The sequence below is a fragment of the Glycine max genome, chromosome 15 (assembly GCF_000004515.6).
Source record: "Glycine max cultivar Williams 82 chromosome 15, Glycine_max_v4.0, whole genome shotgun sequence".
Lineage (NCBI taxonomy): Eukaryota > Viridiplantae > Streptophyta > Magnoliopsida > Fabales > Fabaceae > Glycine > Glycine max.
The window spans coordinates 7,411,036-7,423,794 of record NC_038251.2 but is presented as its reverse complement, the minus strand read 5'-3'; the positions used below and the strand labels follow the sequence as shown (position 1 = coordinate 7,423,794).

Genomic DNA, 12,759 nt, shown 5'->3' with positions numbered 1-12,759 from the left:
ACTTCAAATTTGGTTACTATAAACATTTTCAAAAAATCATTACATTTTATATTTTAATTTATTTGAAATAATTAATCTTCCTAATAATTTGGTTACGTAGAGAGCTATGCCTATGGCTCCTCCTCATGGCTAATTATTATTACTTGTTATATCTCTAATGACAATTTTGGTGCCTTGAATTGCTAAAAAAGTTAGTATCGAATAACACTCCCATTAGAATTGCATATTATCGAGAGCGTAATCAAAATTCATCCCTGCAGATTTTTTAACAAGCCATCTCCTTGATTTGTTATTTAGCAGCCAGCGTCAACTCCGTTTTTTGAGATTTAGGCAATTTTCTACCGAGTCATTACTTAAAATTTGTTCAAAATTATGCCGGTCTCGCACTTATGTGGATTCTGGAGAAAACACGAGTTTAAGACAAAATAGTGTTGGCCCAGTGACTCAATTCTTACATCCATTTTCCATCGACCCAGCAGTACCGATTATCCAAAAATCAACCTGATTTCAGGTCATTCGACAGCATCTATTAAGATATAGATCGAAAAATGTTTGCATTACGACTGTGGTGCAATAGCCTAATTCCTTCGAGTGACTTGTAGGCGATATTCAGAATTATTAACATCTTGGTTAACAGCCATATATATAAATTTTGTTCAATTCTACTCAATTATCAAAATGATCAAAAGATAATATCCAACAGAAACATAAAGATAAACCCAATGAAAATAGTCTAAAAGAACCTCAAACAAAATCTGGCAGTAAAAAACCAACGGGTACGTCTCTACTAAAAACGCCTGATAGACACCAAGTATTTGTAACTCATTCATCAACCACGTTACATAAACAAGTTGGGCTTTTTGGCCTTGTATGTGGTCTTCAGCTTTCTGGTAGGTGGTCTAACTTTCTTGTAGACCAATGGGAACTTGATTTTGGAATTGTGAAATTGCTTGGTGCTCTCCCTCTTGCAAAGCTTAGCTGGGATGGTCGCAGTCTTGATAATTTGGATGCAAGGGCTCCTGACCCTGTGACGAGAAGCCATTTCATTGTACATTGCCTCAACTGCACCGTTTAGAGTGGTGTCACGGTACTCCTTGTACATGTTGTGGTAACCAGTCCTACTCTGATACCGCAACCATATACCATAGTTCTTAATTTTGGTTGGGTTCTTCTCAAAAATCTGGAAAATAAAATAATTCAACAGAACAGAGCACCCACAATTAGCCAACAGAAAACTAACATTGTATTTCAAACTGAGTTGAAATAATCCGCAAATCCAGAAACAGCTTGGCAACATTACAAGGACTCAATTAATAAATATGCCATGACAAGCTAACTCTACAGATTATTGATAGAGCAAAATAAGCATCTACTCTAAACATTATGAAATATCTGCATTTCAACAGATTTGAAACATACAAGGAGTCCATTAATAAATTTAATAAATGTCATGATACAAAGTAATTCAACAGGCAAAACAAACATTATGAAATTACTCCATAAAAATTTTGAATTCAGCAGGGCAGTGGACTCTAATAGTAACACTGAAAGTACTTTTAAAAAAAACACAAGACACCTTCCATTGAACACTTTTTTCTTTGAAGATAATTTTAACTACTGAAAACATGGGTTATCAAGAAACAGTTTGTACATAAGCTAATTTGTCTGAAGTTGTATACCATTTAAAAAAAATCTATTAAGCTGAATCCGTGATAACCTCTAAGTCAACAAAAACAATTTAAAATAGTGAGCAACAACGACAAAACGCAATTTCCATGCAACCTATAAGCAACACAAAAGCTATCATAGGAAAATATAACATCTTGCCCACAAGTGAGTTTTTAAACAATTTATTATAAAAAAATTGCAAAGACCCTAAACTTTCAGCAAACCAAGTTCACACTGCATACTAAGGTAAAACACCAAATAAATCACCTTATAACACATTCTTGGAAAAAAAAAGATTACTTAACCATAGTTTTCAACTTCCCAAAACCATAGGCAATAAAATCCGTACATTAATATAGAAAAAAATAAAGCAAGTAAAACTATGCCTAAAGGAGATTGTACCTCGTTGATGGCAAGCACTTGGCCATTGCTCTTCTTCACCTTTTTCAGTTTCCTCAGAAAATACCTAATTGAAAGCAAAACAAATTCAAAATTATAAAAACAGCCCCTAAACCCTAGAATTCAAAACAGAGGCAATTCAATCTGATTGCTGGAAACTAAGAAAACAATACACGGCGCAAAACATTAAATCAAGGATCTCAAAAAAATAAAACTAATAAAAAGGAACAAAACATTACCAGAACTTGGACTTGGCGCGAACCTCGTTGGTGGCCCAGAGCTTCATTCGGTAGATCTTGGGGTGCTGATCTGCTTCCGTGGGAAGAGCCCTCCCAACCACCTGGTACTGGTGAAACTGCAAATACACATAACAAAACACCACCTCGTAAAAATCATTAACAGAGGAAAATGAAATCGAACACCAAATGGTGTGAATCTTACGCACCCTGAACGTAACCATTTTTCCGAGAGAAGGTAGCAAACAAAGAATCTCCCTCTCTCTTCCTCTCAGTCTGGCGCTACGATGAAGAGGAGCAAAGTAGGGTTTTTTGCGTATTTAAAGAAGCTCGAAACCCTAACTTTTAACTTGGAACATTGGGCTCGGGTTCGAGCTTTTCTTTATTTGGGCCGACTACTTTAAGGCCCAAAAGTTTAGATTTTTTTTTTGCATTATTCAGTAAAAATTTGGAGATAGTAAATAAATAATAAATAAATTTATTAAAATTAAAGGTTAAATTAAATGATAAATATAAAATATAAAATAAATAATATAATTATTATTTTATGTATTTTGATTTATTTCAAATTATTTTCCTTCTGACATTTTAAAACATTTACTACTTAATTATATTTTTATTTCTAAAAAATTTATTGAATAAAATGCGATCATAAAAATATGACATGCTATAATTTTTTATATTTTTTTCACTCACTCTTGCTTTTTTTACAGCTCATTTCCTAATTTCATTGAATCGTAATTATTTCATTGAGTCATACTAATTTCATTGAATCATAATTATTTCAGTGAGTCGTGATTCTATAAATCTTTCTTCACCGAGTTACCTTTCAAACGTGACAATTTTTCTTCATTTAATTATCTTTTTTTAAAGTTTTATACATACGTATTGCCTTAATGATAGCTACAAATTCATAATCGTCTTGCAATACCCTTTTAAATTAAGATTATATATATATATATATATATATATATATATATATATATATATATATATATATATATATATATATATATATATATATTCATTTCAATTTACTTATCCCTACAAATTTTCTATTCATTTTTTGTTAGAAACTAATTATAGATTGATTAATTAATAAATTCGATATAAAATTGATTTAAATTATATGAAATCAATATACAACCATACACAATTTGTGACATTTCTTTACTGAATGAAAGACTAAAAATATTTTTGAAATTGAGACACTAAAAAAATAAATTTTAATTTAGGAGAAAAAAAATAGAAGTGACCTAAATTTGAGGGACCAGGGACATATTTAAGTGTTAAGTATTTAAGTAATTATATATTAACACATGTATTATATCATTTTACTGTATATAACATTTTTTTATCGATGGTGAAATCACGTGCGTACTCAAGTAAGGCTAAGATGATTTTCAGTGGACAAACACAATATGAAGAATGACTTTAATGAAACAAAGAATTGTAAATGATGTGTAACTAGTGTCTAGGCTCAGAAGGAATTACATCTCAACAAGCAAAGATTTTTTGCCACCATCGTGTGATATCAATTTGAATGGCATAACTGGTTCTATGCTTTAAAAGCCTACAAGGGTTTTGAAACTTTATGATGTCCCCAAGCACATTAGGATTAGATCAACCGCAAATGTCATTTACTAAGATTATCCTCTGTGTTGGGGTGGACAAAGTAAGTCAACATAAAAAGGTTAAGATTTTAGAGGTGGAAATTCAAAATATTATATTTGACCTTCAAGTGATAGGGGATTATGTGAGGTAAGAGGATGCCTTGAATATAACAAAGGTAATGGGCTTTACCCAAGTACTCTTTCAATTTTACTATGTTATTGACTAAAAATCTCTAATTTGAAACCTAGATAAGTCTGATTCAACCGAAAATCAATTATCGATTTAATACTTTTTAAAAAATAGAATATGCTTAAACTGATTCAAAATCGTTGAACCGATGAAAAACCGATAAATCTGGTGGGTTAACTGGTTTTACTTAAAATTGTTTTAAAAAAAATCAAAATTACATCATTTTGGTTAAAAAAAGAAATATTTTAATCTATGACACTTTTAAAAAGTTAAATTTACTTTTTATTATTATTCATTTATGTACATTATATTAATTTTTATTTAATATTACTAAGATATTATATCAAAAAAATATTTTATTAAAATCAGTTTTATCTTGATTACTGATTCGAGTCCAATTCTGCAAATATTACATAAAACAATTGTTTGGTCACTGGCCATCTTTTAGCCGCATGCTATCGACTGTCTTGCTTCCTTCGGCTAACCACTTTTTATGCTATCAATAATATATTAAAATAAATTTAACCGTTGAAGTAAATTATATATTTTTTATAATGAAAAGTACAATACTAAAAGAATTATTGCACTATAAAGAAAGAATGTTAAAAAAAGTATATTATGAGTAATTAAAATTGTCAAATGAAATAATAGTAGTAATAATAATAATATTGAAATAATTGAAATCAATGTTCATAAAATATTAAAATTAAATTATATTGATTGATTATAAATACTTTAATTAATTCAAATTTAAATATATAACTGAGAGGATAAAAAATGCGACTAGTGTGAGTAAATGAAAAAAGGTGGAGGGCATCCAGCAAAACCCTACTCCAGATCTGTATAAAAACAAAAACGCTGGCTTTGAAACCCTAATAAGCTTCATCAATCTCCGAACTCCGAAGCCCTTCAGCAACCATGGTGCGTAGATCATGAAATCTCTTTGTCTCTCGCGCCCCTTTTCACTCTAACCATAGATTTGTTTATTTGTTGTGCAGTCGAGGAGAAAGGTTAGGGAGCCAAAGGAGGAAAATGTCACTCTTGGTCCAGCCGTTAGAGACGGTGAACATGTTTTCGGCGTGGCTCGCATCTTTGCCTCCTTCAACGACACCTTCATCGTCAGTATATGCATTTGTCTTAGCTTCCACTATCAATATCTGAAATCTCATGTTTAATTTTTTTTTTATGATTGCAGCATGTCACTGATTTGTCTGGGAGGGAAACCCTTGTTCGCATCACTGGTATGAGTTATTCTCTTCTCATCGCAAGACCTAGTAAATTATCGGCTAATTCCAAAAAAAATATGTTGGTTATTGTTTATCTGCTTAATTTTTTCCCCCGCCTTTTAGTAAAATTTCACATTTTTTTATATTATTGAAATTGAAATAGTCCATATTGTGGTTTCAGTGGATTTTATTGGCTGAGAGTGAATATATGTGTTTTTTAATCCCCTATAGGTTTTTCTCTTCTTTTTGACGTATATCTTTTTTGTGAGATCCTTATGTTGGCACTTAGGTATTTCCATACCCCACAATTGAGGTAGCTTAGTGTATGTATGGTTTCACATTGGAGAAGATTTCAAAATTGATTATGGATCCAGAATGTTGAAGCAACTTTGAGTAGCTTTTGCGTTGTATCAAAAAATTTATACCAAGTTTTATTCCTAACTTGATTTTGTAATGAAAACATCCAAACATAAATCACTTCACTTCAAAATCATCAATTTTGTCAACCCTCATCCAAACATGCACTTAGTGTTCTGTTTTGCATATTCTTAATATTTTTGGAGTTTTCTATTCATATAACTTCGTATCTATTTGTATATCACCAAGCTAACATTCTTCTCCAATAAATTAATTTTGGTTGAATCTTTTTTTAGAATGGATACAGGAAAACTGGGGATTCATTTGTATATCACCATGCTAACATTTTTCTCCAATAAATTAATTTTGGTTGAATCTTTCTTTAGAACGGATACTAGAAAACTGGGGATTCATTTGTATATAACCTAGCTAACATGGTTCACCAATAAATGAATTTGGGTTGAGTCTTTCTTTTTTAGTGGATACCGGAAAACTGCTGTAATTTACTTATGTCTTTGTTTTCTATCTTCAGGTGGGATGAAAGTTAAAGCTGACAGAGATGAATCATCTCCATATGCTGCTATGCTTGCAGCACAGGATGTTGCTGCCAGATGTAAGGTCAGTGGGCCTCTTAACGTAGAATTTTTGCTTTCTTTATGAATTTGATAGAATTCCAATTTGATCATCCTGTTTGTTAGCCAGTATCACTGGCCAATCTTTTTCAATGATTTTGCTCTGTGAAATCACTGTAGCAGCAGGATGTTATTTTCTGTGAAGCTGTCAAAGCTTGATGTATCATTTCAATTTGTTTTGGAGCAGGAACTGGGCATAACTGCTCTTCATATCAGGCTCCGTGCCACTGGTGGAAACAAGACCAAAACACCTGGTCCTGGTGCTCAATCAGCTCTTCGAGCCCTTGCACGTTCAGGAATGAAAATTGGTCGTATAGGTATTTGCCTTTTTAAGGAACCCTTAGTTCACTTGATTTGCCCCTTAAATGTCTTGTTTACTGAGTTTTTTTTTAATATTCATTGTATTTCCCATTCTTTTATTGATTTCATTTGTTTGTCTTTTATTGTTAAATGTTAATTAATTATTTGATTGATTAATGTTTCTTGATTCTCCAGAGGATGTTACTCCCATTCCTTCGGATAGTACACGTAGAAAGAGTGGTAGAAGGGGTAGAAGACTTTAAACTTCGTATGGTATACGACTGGAGTTGCTATATTTTACTTTCGATGCCAAAGAGAATGGTGGCCTTTTGATGCTCTTCAAGTTAATATCAGAACTCTTGCATTTCTTGAGGTGTTAGAACAGAATTTTAGTTGACTGCATTATTGTCAGATTTTTGAAAGTTGAGTATGTTGCTTCGTGGCTTGCAAATGTGTTAATCACTACTTTGATAAATTGCGCCCTAGGTTTGGTTGATTATTGTTTTTTATAATTCGCTTCTCTCTCTCGGCTACTTTTAAGCAATGAATGAATTGGAAATCTAATCATTGTTCGTCAAATGAAATTATAGTTTATAATTTGCCGCAAATTTTGTTCCCAATTTTTGTGAAGAACATAATTGCGTTCAAATCTATGGTATGCATTTTCTCAAAATTTTACTCCCTACCCGTTAAATATTTTTATTTATGAATGTCAATAATGCACTACAAGATGATTTCCATCAATATTAACATCACAAGGCGCATGCTAAGACGTTGACGTTGATGATAATGGTGTAATGGTAAAATCAATGACACTAGTAGGCAAGGCGTTACAGTGATGGTGGTAAAACATGGGTTATAGGTAGTAGAAGGATTGATACTTTGTTGTCATACTGGTACATATTATACGAGTTAATATTTAAGAGTGAATACTATTAAAGTTTAGTAAATTAAAATCATAATACACTTTAAATTAGGTCAAGTGGATGTATATTATACATCCTATTTAAAAGGAGTTTTTCTTTAATCTGTTTCCAAACTTCCATCAACTACTAGTCTAACATGTAGAAATTGCATTTAAGTATCAATTTCCAACCGCAGCCAATTGTAACTTCCGCACCGAGTTCCAAAGAGTAAATTACAGCAAGAAAAGGTCCACAGGATTGTGCAGGTCAAAAGGATGTCAACCTCCCAAGATCTCCTTGTGTGACACCAAGGGCAAGAACAATCACAGTAACGAAGGACTGTAAATTCAAGTACATAGTTCAAGGGAGCACAGGGAAGACAACACCATTTAAATCTAATCAATGATAATAATACTTTTTATTTTTTAAATAAACTCCTAAATTGACCATCTGAATTCTAACTTGTCATTCTTCTACTAGTTTTTAAACAAAAAATTCCAGTAAATTAATATTTCAAAGGAATAATAACATGACAAAATTAGCCCTCTACAAAAAAAGAGTAGCATAATGCAGATCATTGAATCTGTAGATGCATTACAATTCCTAGATCAGACAGTATTCTTTATCAGCATAATGCAGTAATAGACCTATCTATCGTAATCAAAATCATAGATGAACCCATCTTGTTGGAGGGAATGGAAGGTAAAATGAGGGAGCCAAAATCCTCCCCTCCACCTTTTCCATCCTCTTCAATACGGGGGGATTTGGAGGGAGGGAAAATGATATGACTTAAGATTTTGTGAGCTGTGCTGACGACAATGTCTTTTATTCTTTTACATCAGTGCCCAATTTAAATGATCTAACTTAGTATGTATCTTGAAAAGTTTCGAACCCTTGACATTTACATCTTACAATGTAAGGTGACCAATTGACAAGAGATGAACTGCACTCAATACTGGCTGCAGAAGAAAAAAAAACTACGGCAACTATAAACAGATCAACTTGGGTTAATACTATCAAATAAAATCAGGGTTCATCACTTATCATGAGTTCATTCTAAAATCATTCTCTTCTCTGTGTAACCCTAGTATAATGTTTTTATCATAATCTCCTCTCCAGAGATGCAACTATGCTCTACACTTGCCCTTCATGGGGATCCTGTACCAGAAAGTCTCTGATTGAGATATTATTACAACTATCCTCTATATCTCTGAGACGTTATAACTAGTAACCGGATTGAGCCATGATGCTGGAAGTTTGTGAAAAAAAGGATGGTTCATGAGATGGAGAATAAACCATTAATTCCACATCTTACGAGCAAGGGGACCCATTGTTGTACATTGTACTCACTTGTCAACGGTAGTAATTAAGCAGGTTCTTAACATGGTAAAACAACCTTGGAACATTTTTAATATTAGGAGATGATTGTTTATACCGATCTACATGTATATAACAGCCTAATGTATTTAGCATAGTTCTTAATCTGAACTCTTTCTTTCCTCTTTTGTAATCAATCTATAAAGATAACAACACATATAACATATCTCAGACACTGCTTTTCAACTCTAGTCTATAAGAAAATTTCTCCTGATTGAATGACTCAAACATCCAATTCTAAAGATTAATTACAGACTAGAAACTATACACAACTATGTTACTGAAGTCGCTTCAATAACTGGTGAACAAAACTAGATTTTTAACTTCACTTTCCAATTAGATGACCGAGTTGCAATATATCCACATAACACCCAGCAGATGAGCGAATTAAATTTTGATAGCCAAACATCTATATACTGCTTTGTATCATGACATGAAGAGACAGTGGAAATTACACGATGAATATTTAAGAAATTAAAAGTTGCAGCAACCAAAACTATAATCCCATTTCTTTTTAGCCCCATACCAACTATGACATGACAAGACTTCTAATTATTAATGCGTTAAAGAAAACCTAAAACATGTGAAAATGAAATAATTAATTTGCAATAAAAACTAAAACTTACAGCAACTGCGCATGCAATCAATCCAGGCTTTTCTCGGCAATCCATATGTACAAACATTAGAATGAAAGTGCCAACGTACCAGGGAACACCACCAAGAAACCAACCCATTATAAACCTTGAAATACAAATAAAGTTGCAACCATCAATATCATCAGAGAAAATAACGGTTGCTTTCAAATAATCGAAGGAGCAAGCACCTAAACGGGGAGGGGGGTTTTATTAGAGGATTGAACCTCCAACACATTCACGCTCATTGGGATCCAGTTTTAATCTGATCTCTAAAAATTTGTATGCTTGAATTATTTGGTTAATCCAAAAACATACACAAAGACGGCAAAACTTCTTACAACTTTAGCTCTTAGGACAATGAAATAAGTAGGCGCCCCTAAAGTTTAGTAATTGTTATTAGGCATGCGATTGTAGACTTTAGTCATTAGCAATACAAAGATAAAGCCACTTCAAATTTTAATCAAATAGCAAACCACGTACGTGTATTACAAGCTTGGCATTTATAGTTTAGCTAGCTAGGTTGAAGCTTTGCAGTATTTGCGTTGCCCTTAACACTCTCAAAACATGGCGTGGTATGCTTGATAGATTATCATGTTTGTTATGCATGTACTTAGGGTTTGGAACCTCAAGTGTGTGTCCATGAAGAATGTTGAGATATGTCAATCCTTTAAAGAAATACTAATGAATCTCTAAAAGCTTGGCGGAGATATATTGGATTAAAAAAAAAGCACTTTCAAAAATAAAAATACTAGCAAGTAAGACAAAGCAAACTCACAAGAACCAACCCAGACTAAGTCCACAGCAAGGAAGACGACGTTCTCTCACAGGCCTTCCTTCAGCAACGGCATAAACTTGCACGATTAACATAAAAAAAAAATAAAAAAAACATTGTGAATACATTATTCAAACAGATTCCATAAAGCTACTTTCGTGTCCAGAAACATAAAATTAAGGATCGAAATCCAAATCCATTAGTATATATTGTGAGTGCTGAGTACATTGTTTGTGCCAAATCCAAATCCATTAAATCTCGTTTTAATTTAACTATCATTCTCTCTTGTGAGAACATGAAATTAAGGATCGAAACATAGGAACTATCGCGTCTAGTGTTGAACTCAACAATAGCCATAGGTATGAGTAAAAAATAAGAATGTGAATATGGTTGTACGTGATTGTATTGTACCTGGAACGACGTGGTATCCTTGTCGTTGGTAATAATTAGCGTAGGGAACGGGTGGTTGTTGGTGTTGAGGAGGATAGTGGTTAGCGACGCCTTGAAAGGTTCCATAATAAGGGTTTTCGGTGGCTATTCCGATTCCTCTGTTCTTCCCATCCTCGTTCATCGGAGAAATCTTGGGAATCATTTTACTACTTCCTCAATTTCCGACCATCTTTCTCATCCTACGTTCATGTTTTTGTAGTATTTCGTTGCTTCACCCACAAGATTTAATCTTACACCCGAAGTTTAAATAAATGGGCCTGGGCTCAACTTTTTGCCCTTTTTGTGTTTTTGATTGGTGACCGTATAAGTATTTTTTTTTAGCTAAAATTATATTTTTGATCTCTTATTTTAGGTGTAATTTCACATTTGGTTTCCCGTTAATTTAATTCACAAATTAGAACCTTTATTTTGTAAGAAAGTCTAATGTTGATGCTCTGACGTCACGATTAGACGGTTGACCGTTAGGCAATAATGTTGACGGTCACATGTTAACGTCCGATAGACACGTAAATTTAAACATTTTTCGAGTGTCTCTAACCCTAATTAATTATCTTTAATTTATTTTAAAAATTATTAAAAACAAAAAAAAAACCAAAGATGTCGGAGCACCCGTCCTGCTTCCTCTCTCTCCCTCCTCCCCCAGCCATACCTCAGCATCACCTACTTCGCCCCCACCGCCACCCCGCAGCACCCGTCCCCCTCCCCGGAGCGCATCGTCACCAGGCTCCGTCACCTCAACACAAGATCCCTCCACCTCGAAGACGTCGACCCCGCCATCACCCGCAGCCTCCTCTACAGCAACACCACCCTCTTCCTCACAATAGGAAGAATACAAGACACCTATAAAAACTGCAGAATTAAATATCCATGATTTGAAAATGAAAAGGTAGAAACAATGGAAACTTGATACCTTAGGTACAAGCCTCGTCACCTACATGCATTTACATAAACTAAAAGCTTATACCTTTATGATTACATGAACTATTCAATTTCTGAAATTCACAATTGTTCCGTAGCTATCCAATGCGTGAGTAATCTTTCGTATTTTATGTCTGTAAATGCAATAAGTATGTTTCTTCTACCAACCGGGAGTTTGCCATTTCAACCATTTGAGAAGGAAGAGGTCACTTCCTCTCTCTATCTCTCTCTCACTTCACCTTCTGCATAAACTCAGCAGATCCACAGGCCACTTCCCAGCTTATCTCAGCCTCTAATTCTCTTCCAAAATCACTTCCTCCACCATGTGCAGCGCAAACTCCTAAAAGTGCTGATTTTTTCAAAGGAGATGGCATGTAACTCTTGTACCCTGTGAAAGCAAATCGTGACCATCCATTTTCAACAGCATCAGCAGCCATAGATGGATGATCACCCCAATTGAACAAACTTCTTTTCCCCGACACGCCACCATCGCGAAAAACAAAGTAATTGTAATTGCCCTTGTTGTTGTTCTTGTTTCCCTGATCCAATTGAAAATGTTGTTGTTGTTGTAGAGGAGGCTGCGGGTGATGGCGGGGTCGACGTCTTCGAGGCGGAGGGATCTTGCGTTGAGGTAGCGGAGCCCGACGACGATGCGCTCCGGGGAGGGGGAGGGGGACGGGTGCTGCGGGGTGGCAGGGTGGCCAAAGTAGGTGATGCCGAGGTATGGCTGGGGGAGGAGGGAGAGAGAGGAAGTGGGACGGGTACTGCGACATCTTTCATTTTTTTTTTTTTGGTTTTAATAATTTTTAAAATAAATTAAAGATAATTAATTAGGGTTATAAGTACTTAAAAAATATTTATTTTTATGTGTCTATCCGACGTTAACACATGGCAGTCAACCTAACTATCAACATCCAATTATAATATATGGGGATTAACATTGCATTTTCTTATAAAATAAAGGACACAATTCGTGAATTAAAAATTAGACCTAAAGTGAGAAACCAAAAATATAATTTTACCTATTTTTTTCCTAATGCAATCCTGCTTGAGCTTGTTTGTCTAGCGTGGGCAATAAAAC

The 12,759-nt window shown here is 34.0% G+C and overlaps 3 protein-coding genes across 3 annotated transcripts; 1 reads left to right on the top strand and 2 right to left on the bottom strand.

Moving 5' to 3' along the window:
• Positions 1 to 645: 645 nt before the first annotated feature.
• On the bottom strand, positions 646 to 2,587 carry LOC100306174 (uncharacterized). The gene is made up of 4 exons (NM_001251799.2): positions 2,513 to 2,587; positions 2,307 to 2,422; positions 2,071 to 2,134; positions 646 to 1,180 (listed from the first exon to the last, which is right to left on the bottom strand). Exons 1-4 carry the CDS (start codon positions 2,525 to 2,527, stop codon positions 839 to 841), a joined length of 537 nt encoding a protein of 178 aa, NP_001238728.1. The 5' UTR covers positions 2,528 to 2,587; the 3' UTR covers positions 646 to 838.
• Positions 2,588 to 4,894: 2,307 nt separating this feature from the next.
• LOC100306566 (uncharacterized) lies at positions 4,895 to 7,103 on the top strand. The gene is given in 6 exon segments (NM_001249905.2): positions 4,895 to 5,027; positions 5,105 to 5,224; positions 5,302 to 5,347; positions 6,222 to 6,307; positions 6,509 to 6,638; positions 6,817 to 7,103. Coding segments are annotated over 6 exon segments (453 nt in total). The 5' UTR covers positions 4,895 to 5,024; the 3' UTR covers positions 6,885 to 7,103.
• LOC102662831 (60S ribosomal protein L18a-like protein) lies at positions 7,033 to 11,428 on the bottom strand. The gene is made up of 4 exons (XM_014767997.3): positions 10,722 to 11,428; positions 10,314 to 10,389; positions 9,530 to 9,644; positions 7,033 to 7,865 (listed from the first exon to the last, which is right to left on the bottom strand). Exons 1-4 carry the CDS (start codon positions 10,900 to 10,902, stop codon positions 7,794 to 7,796), a joined length of 444 nt encoding a protein of 147 aa, XP_014623483.1. The 5' UTR covers positions 10,903 to 11,428; the 3' UTR covers positions 7,033 to 7,793.
• Between the last annotated feature and the right edge of the window lie 1,331 nt (positions 11,429 to 12,759).

What these genes read in the sequence shown, in the direction of transcription:
- LOC100306174 (NM_001251799.2), bottom strand. An exon ending in CGCGCCAAGTCCAAGTTCTG is followed by an intron (nt 2,135 to 2,306) that starts GTAATGTTTTGT and finishes GCTTTCAATTAG; the next exon opens with GTATTTTCTGAGGAAACTGA. An exon ending in AAGTGCTTGCCATCAACGAG is followed by an intron (nt 1,181 to 2,070) that starts GTACAATCTCCT and finishes TTTATTTTCCAG; the next exon opens with ATTTTTGAGAAGAACCCAAC.
- LOC102662831 (XM_014767997.3), bottom strand. Translation starts at nt 10,902, where the DNA reads ATGATTCCCAAGATTTCTCCGATGAACGAGGATGGGAAGAACAGAGGA. An exon ending in AGGATACCACGTCGTTCCAG is followed by an intron (nt 10,390 to 10,721) that starts GTACAATACAAT and finishes TAATCGTGCAAG; the next exon opens with TTTATGCCGTTGCTGAAGGA. An exon ending in TGATTGCATGCGCAGTTGCT is followed by an intron (nt 7,866 to 9,529) that starts GTAAGTTTTAGT and finishes TTGAATTTACAG; the next exon opens with TCCTTCGTTACTGTGATTGT.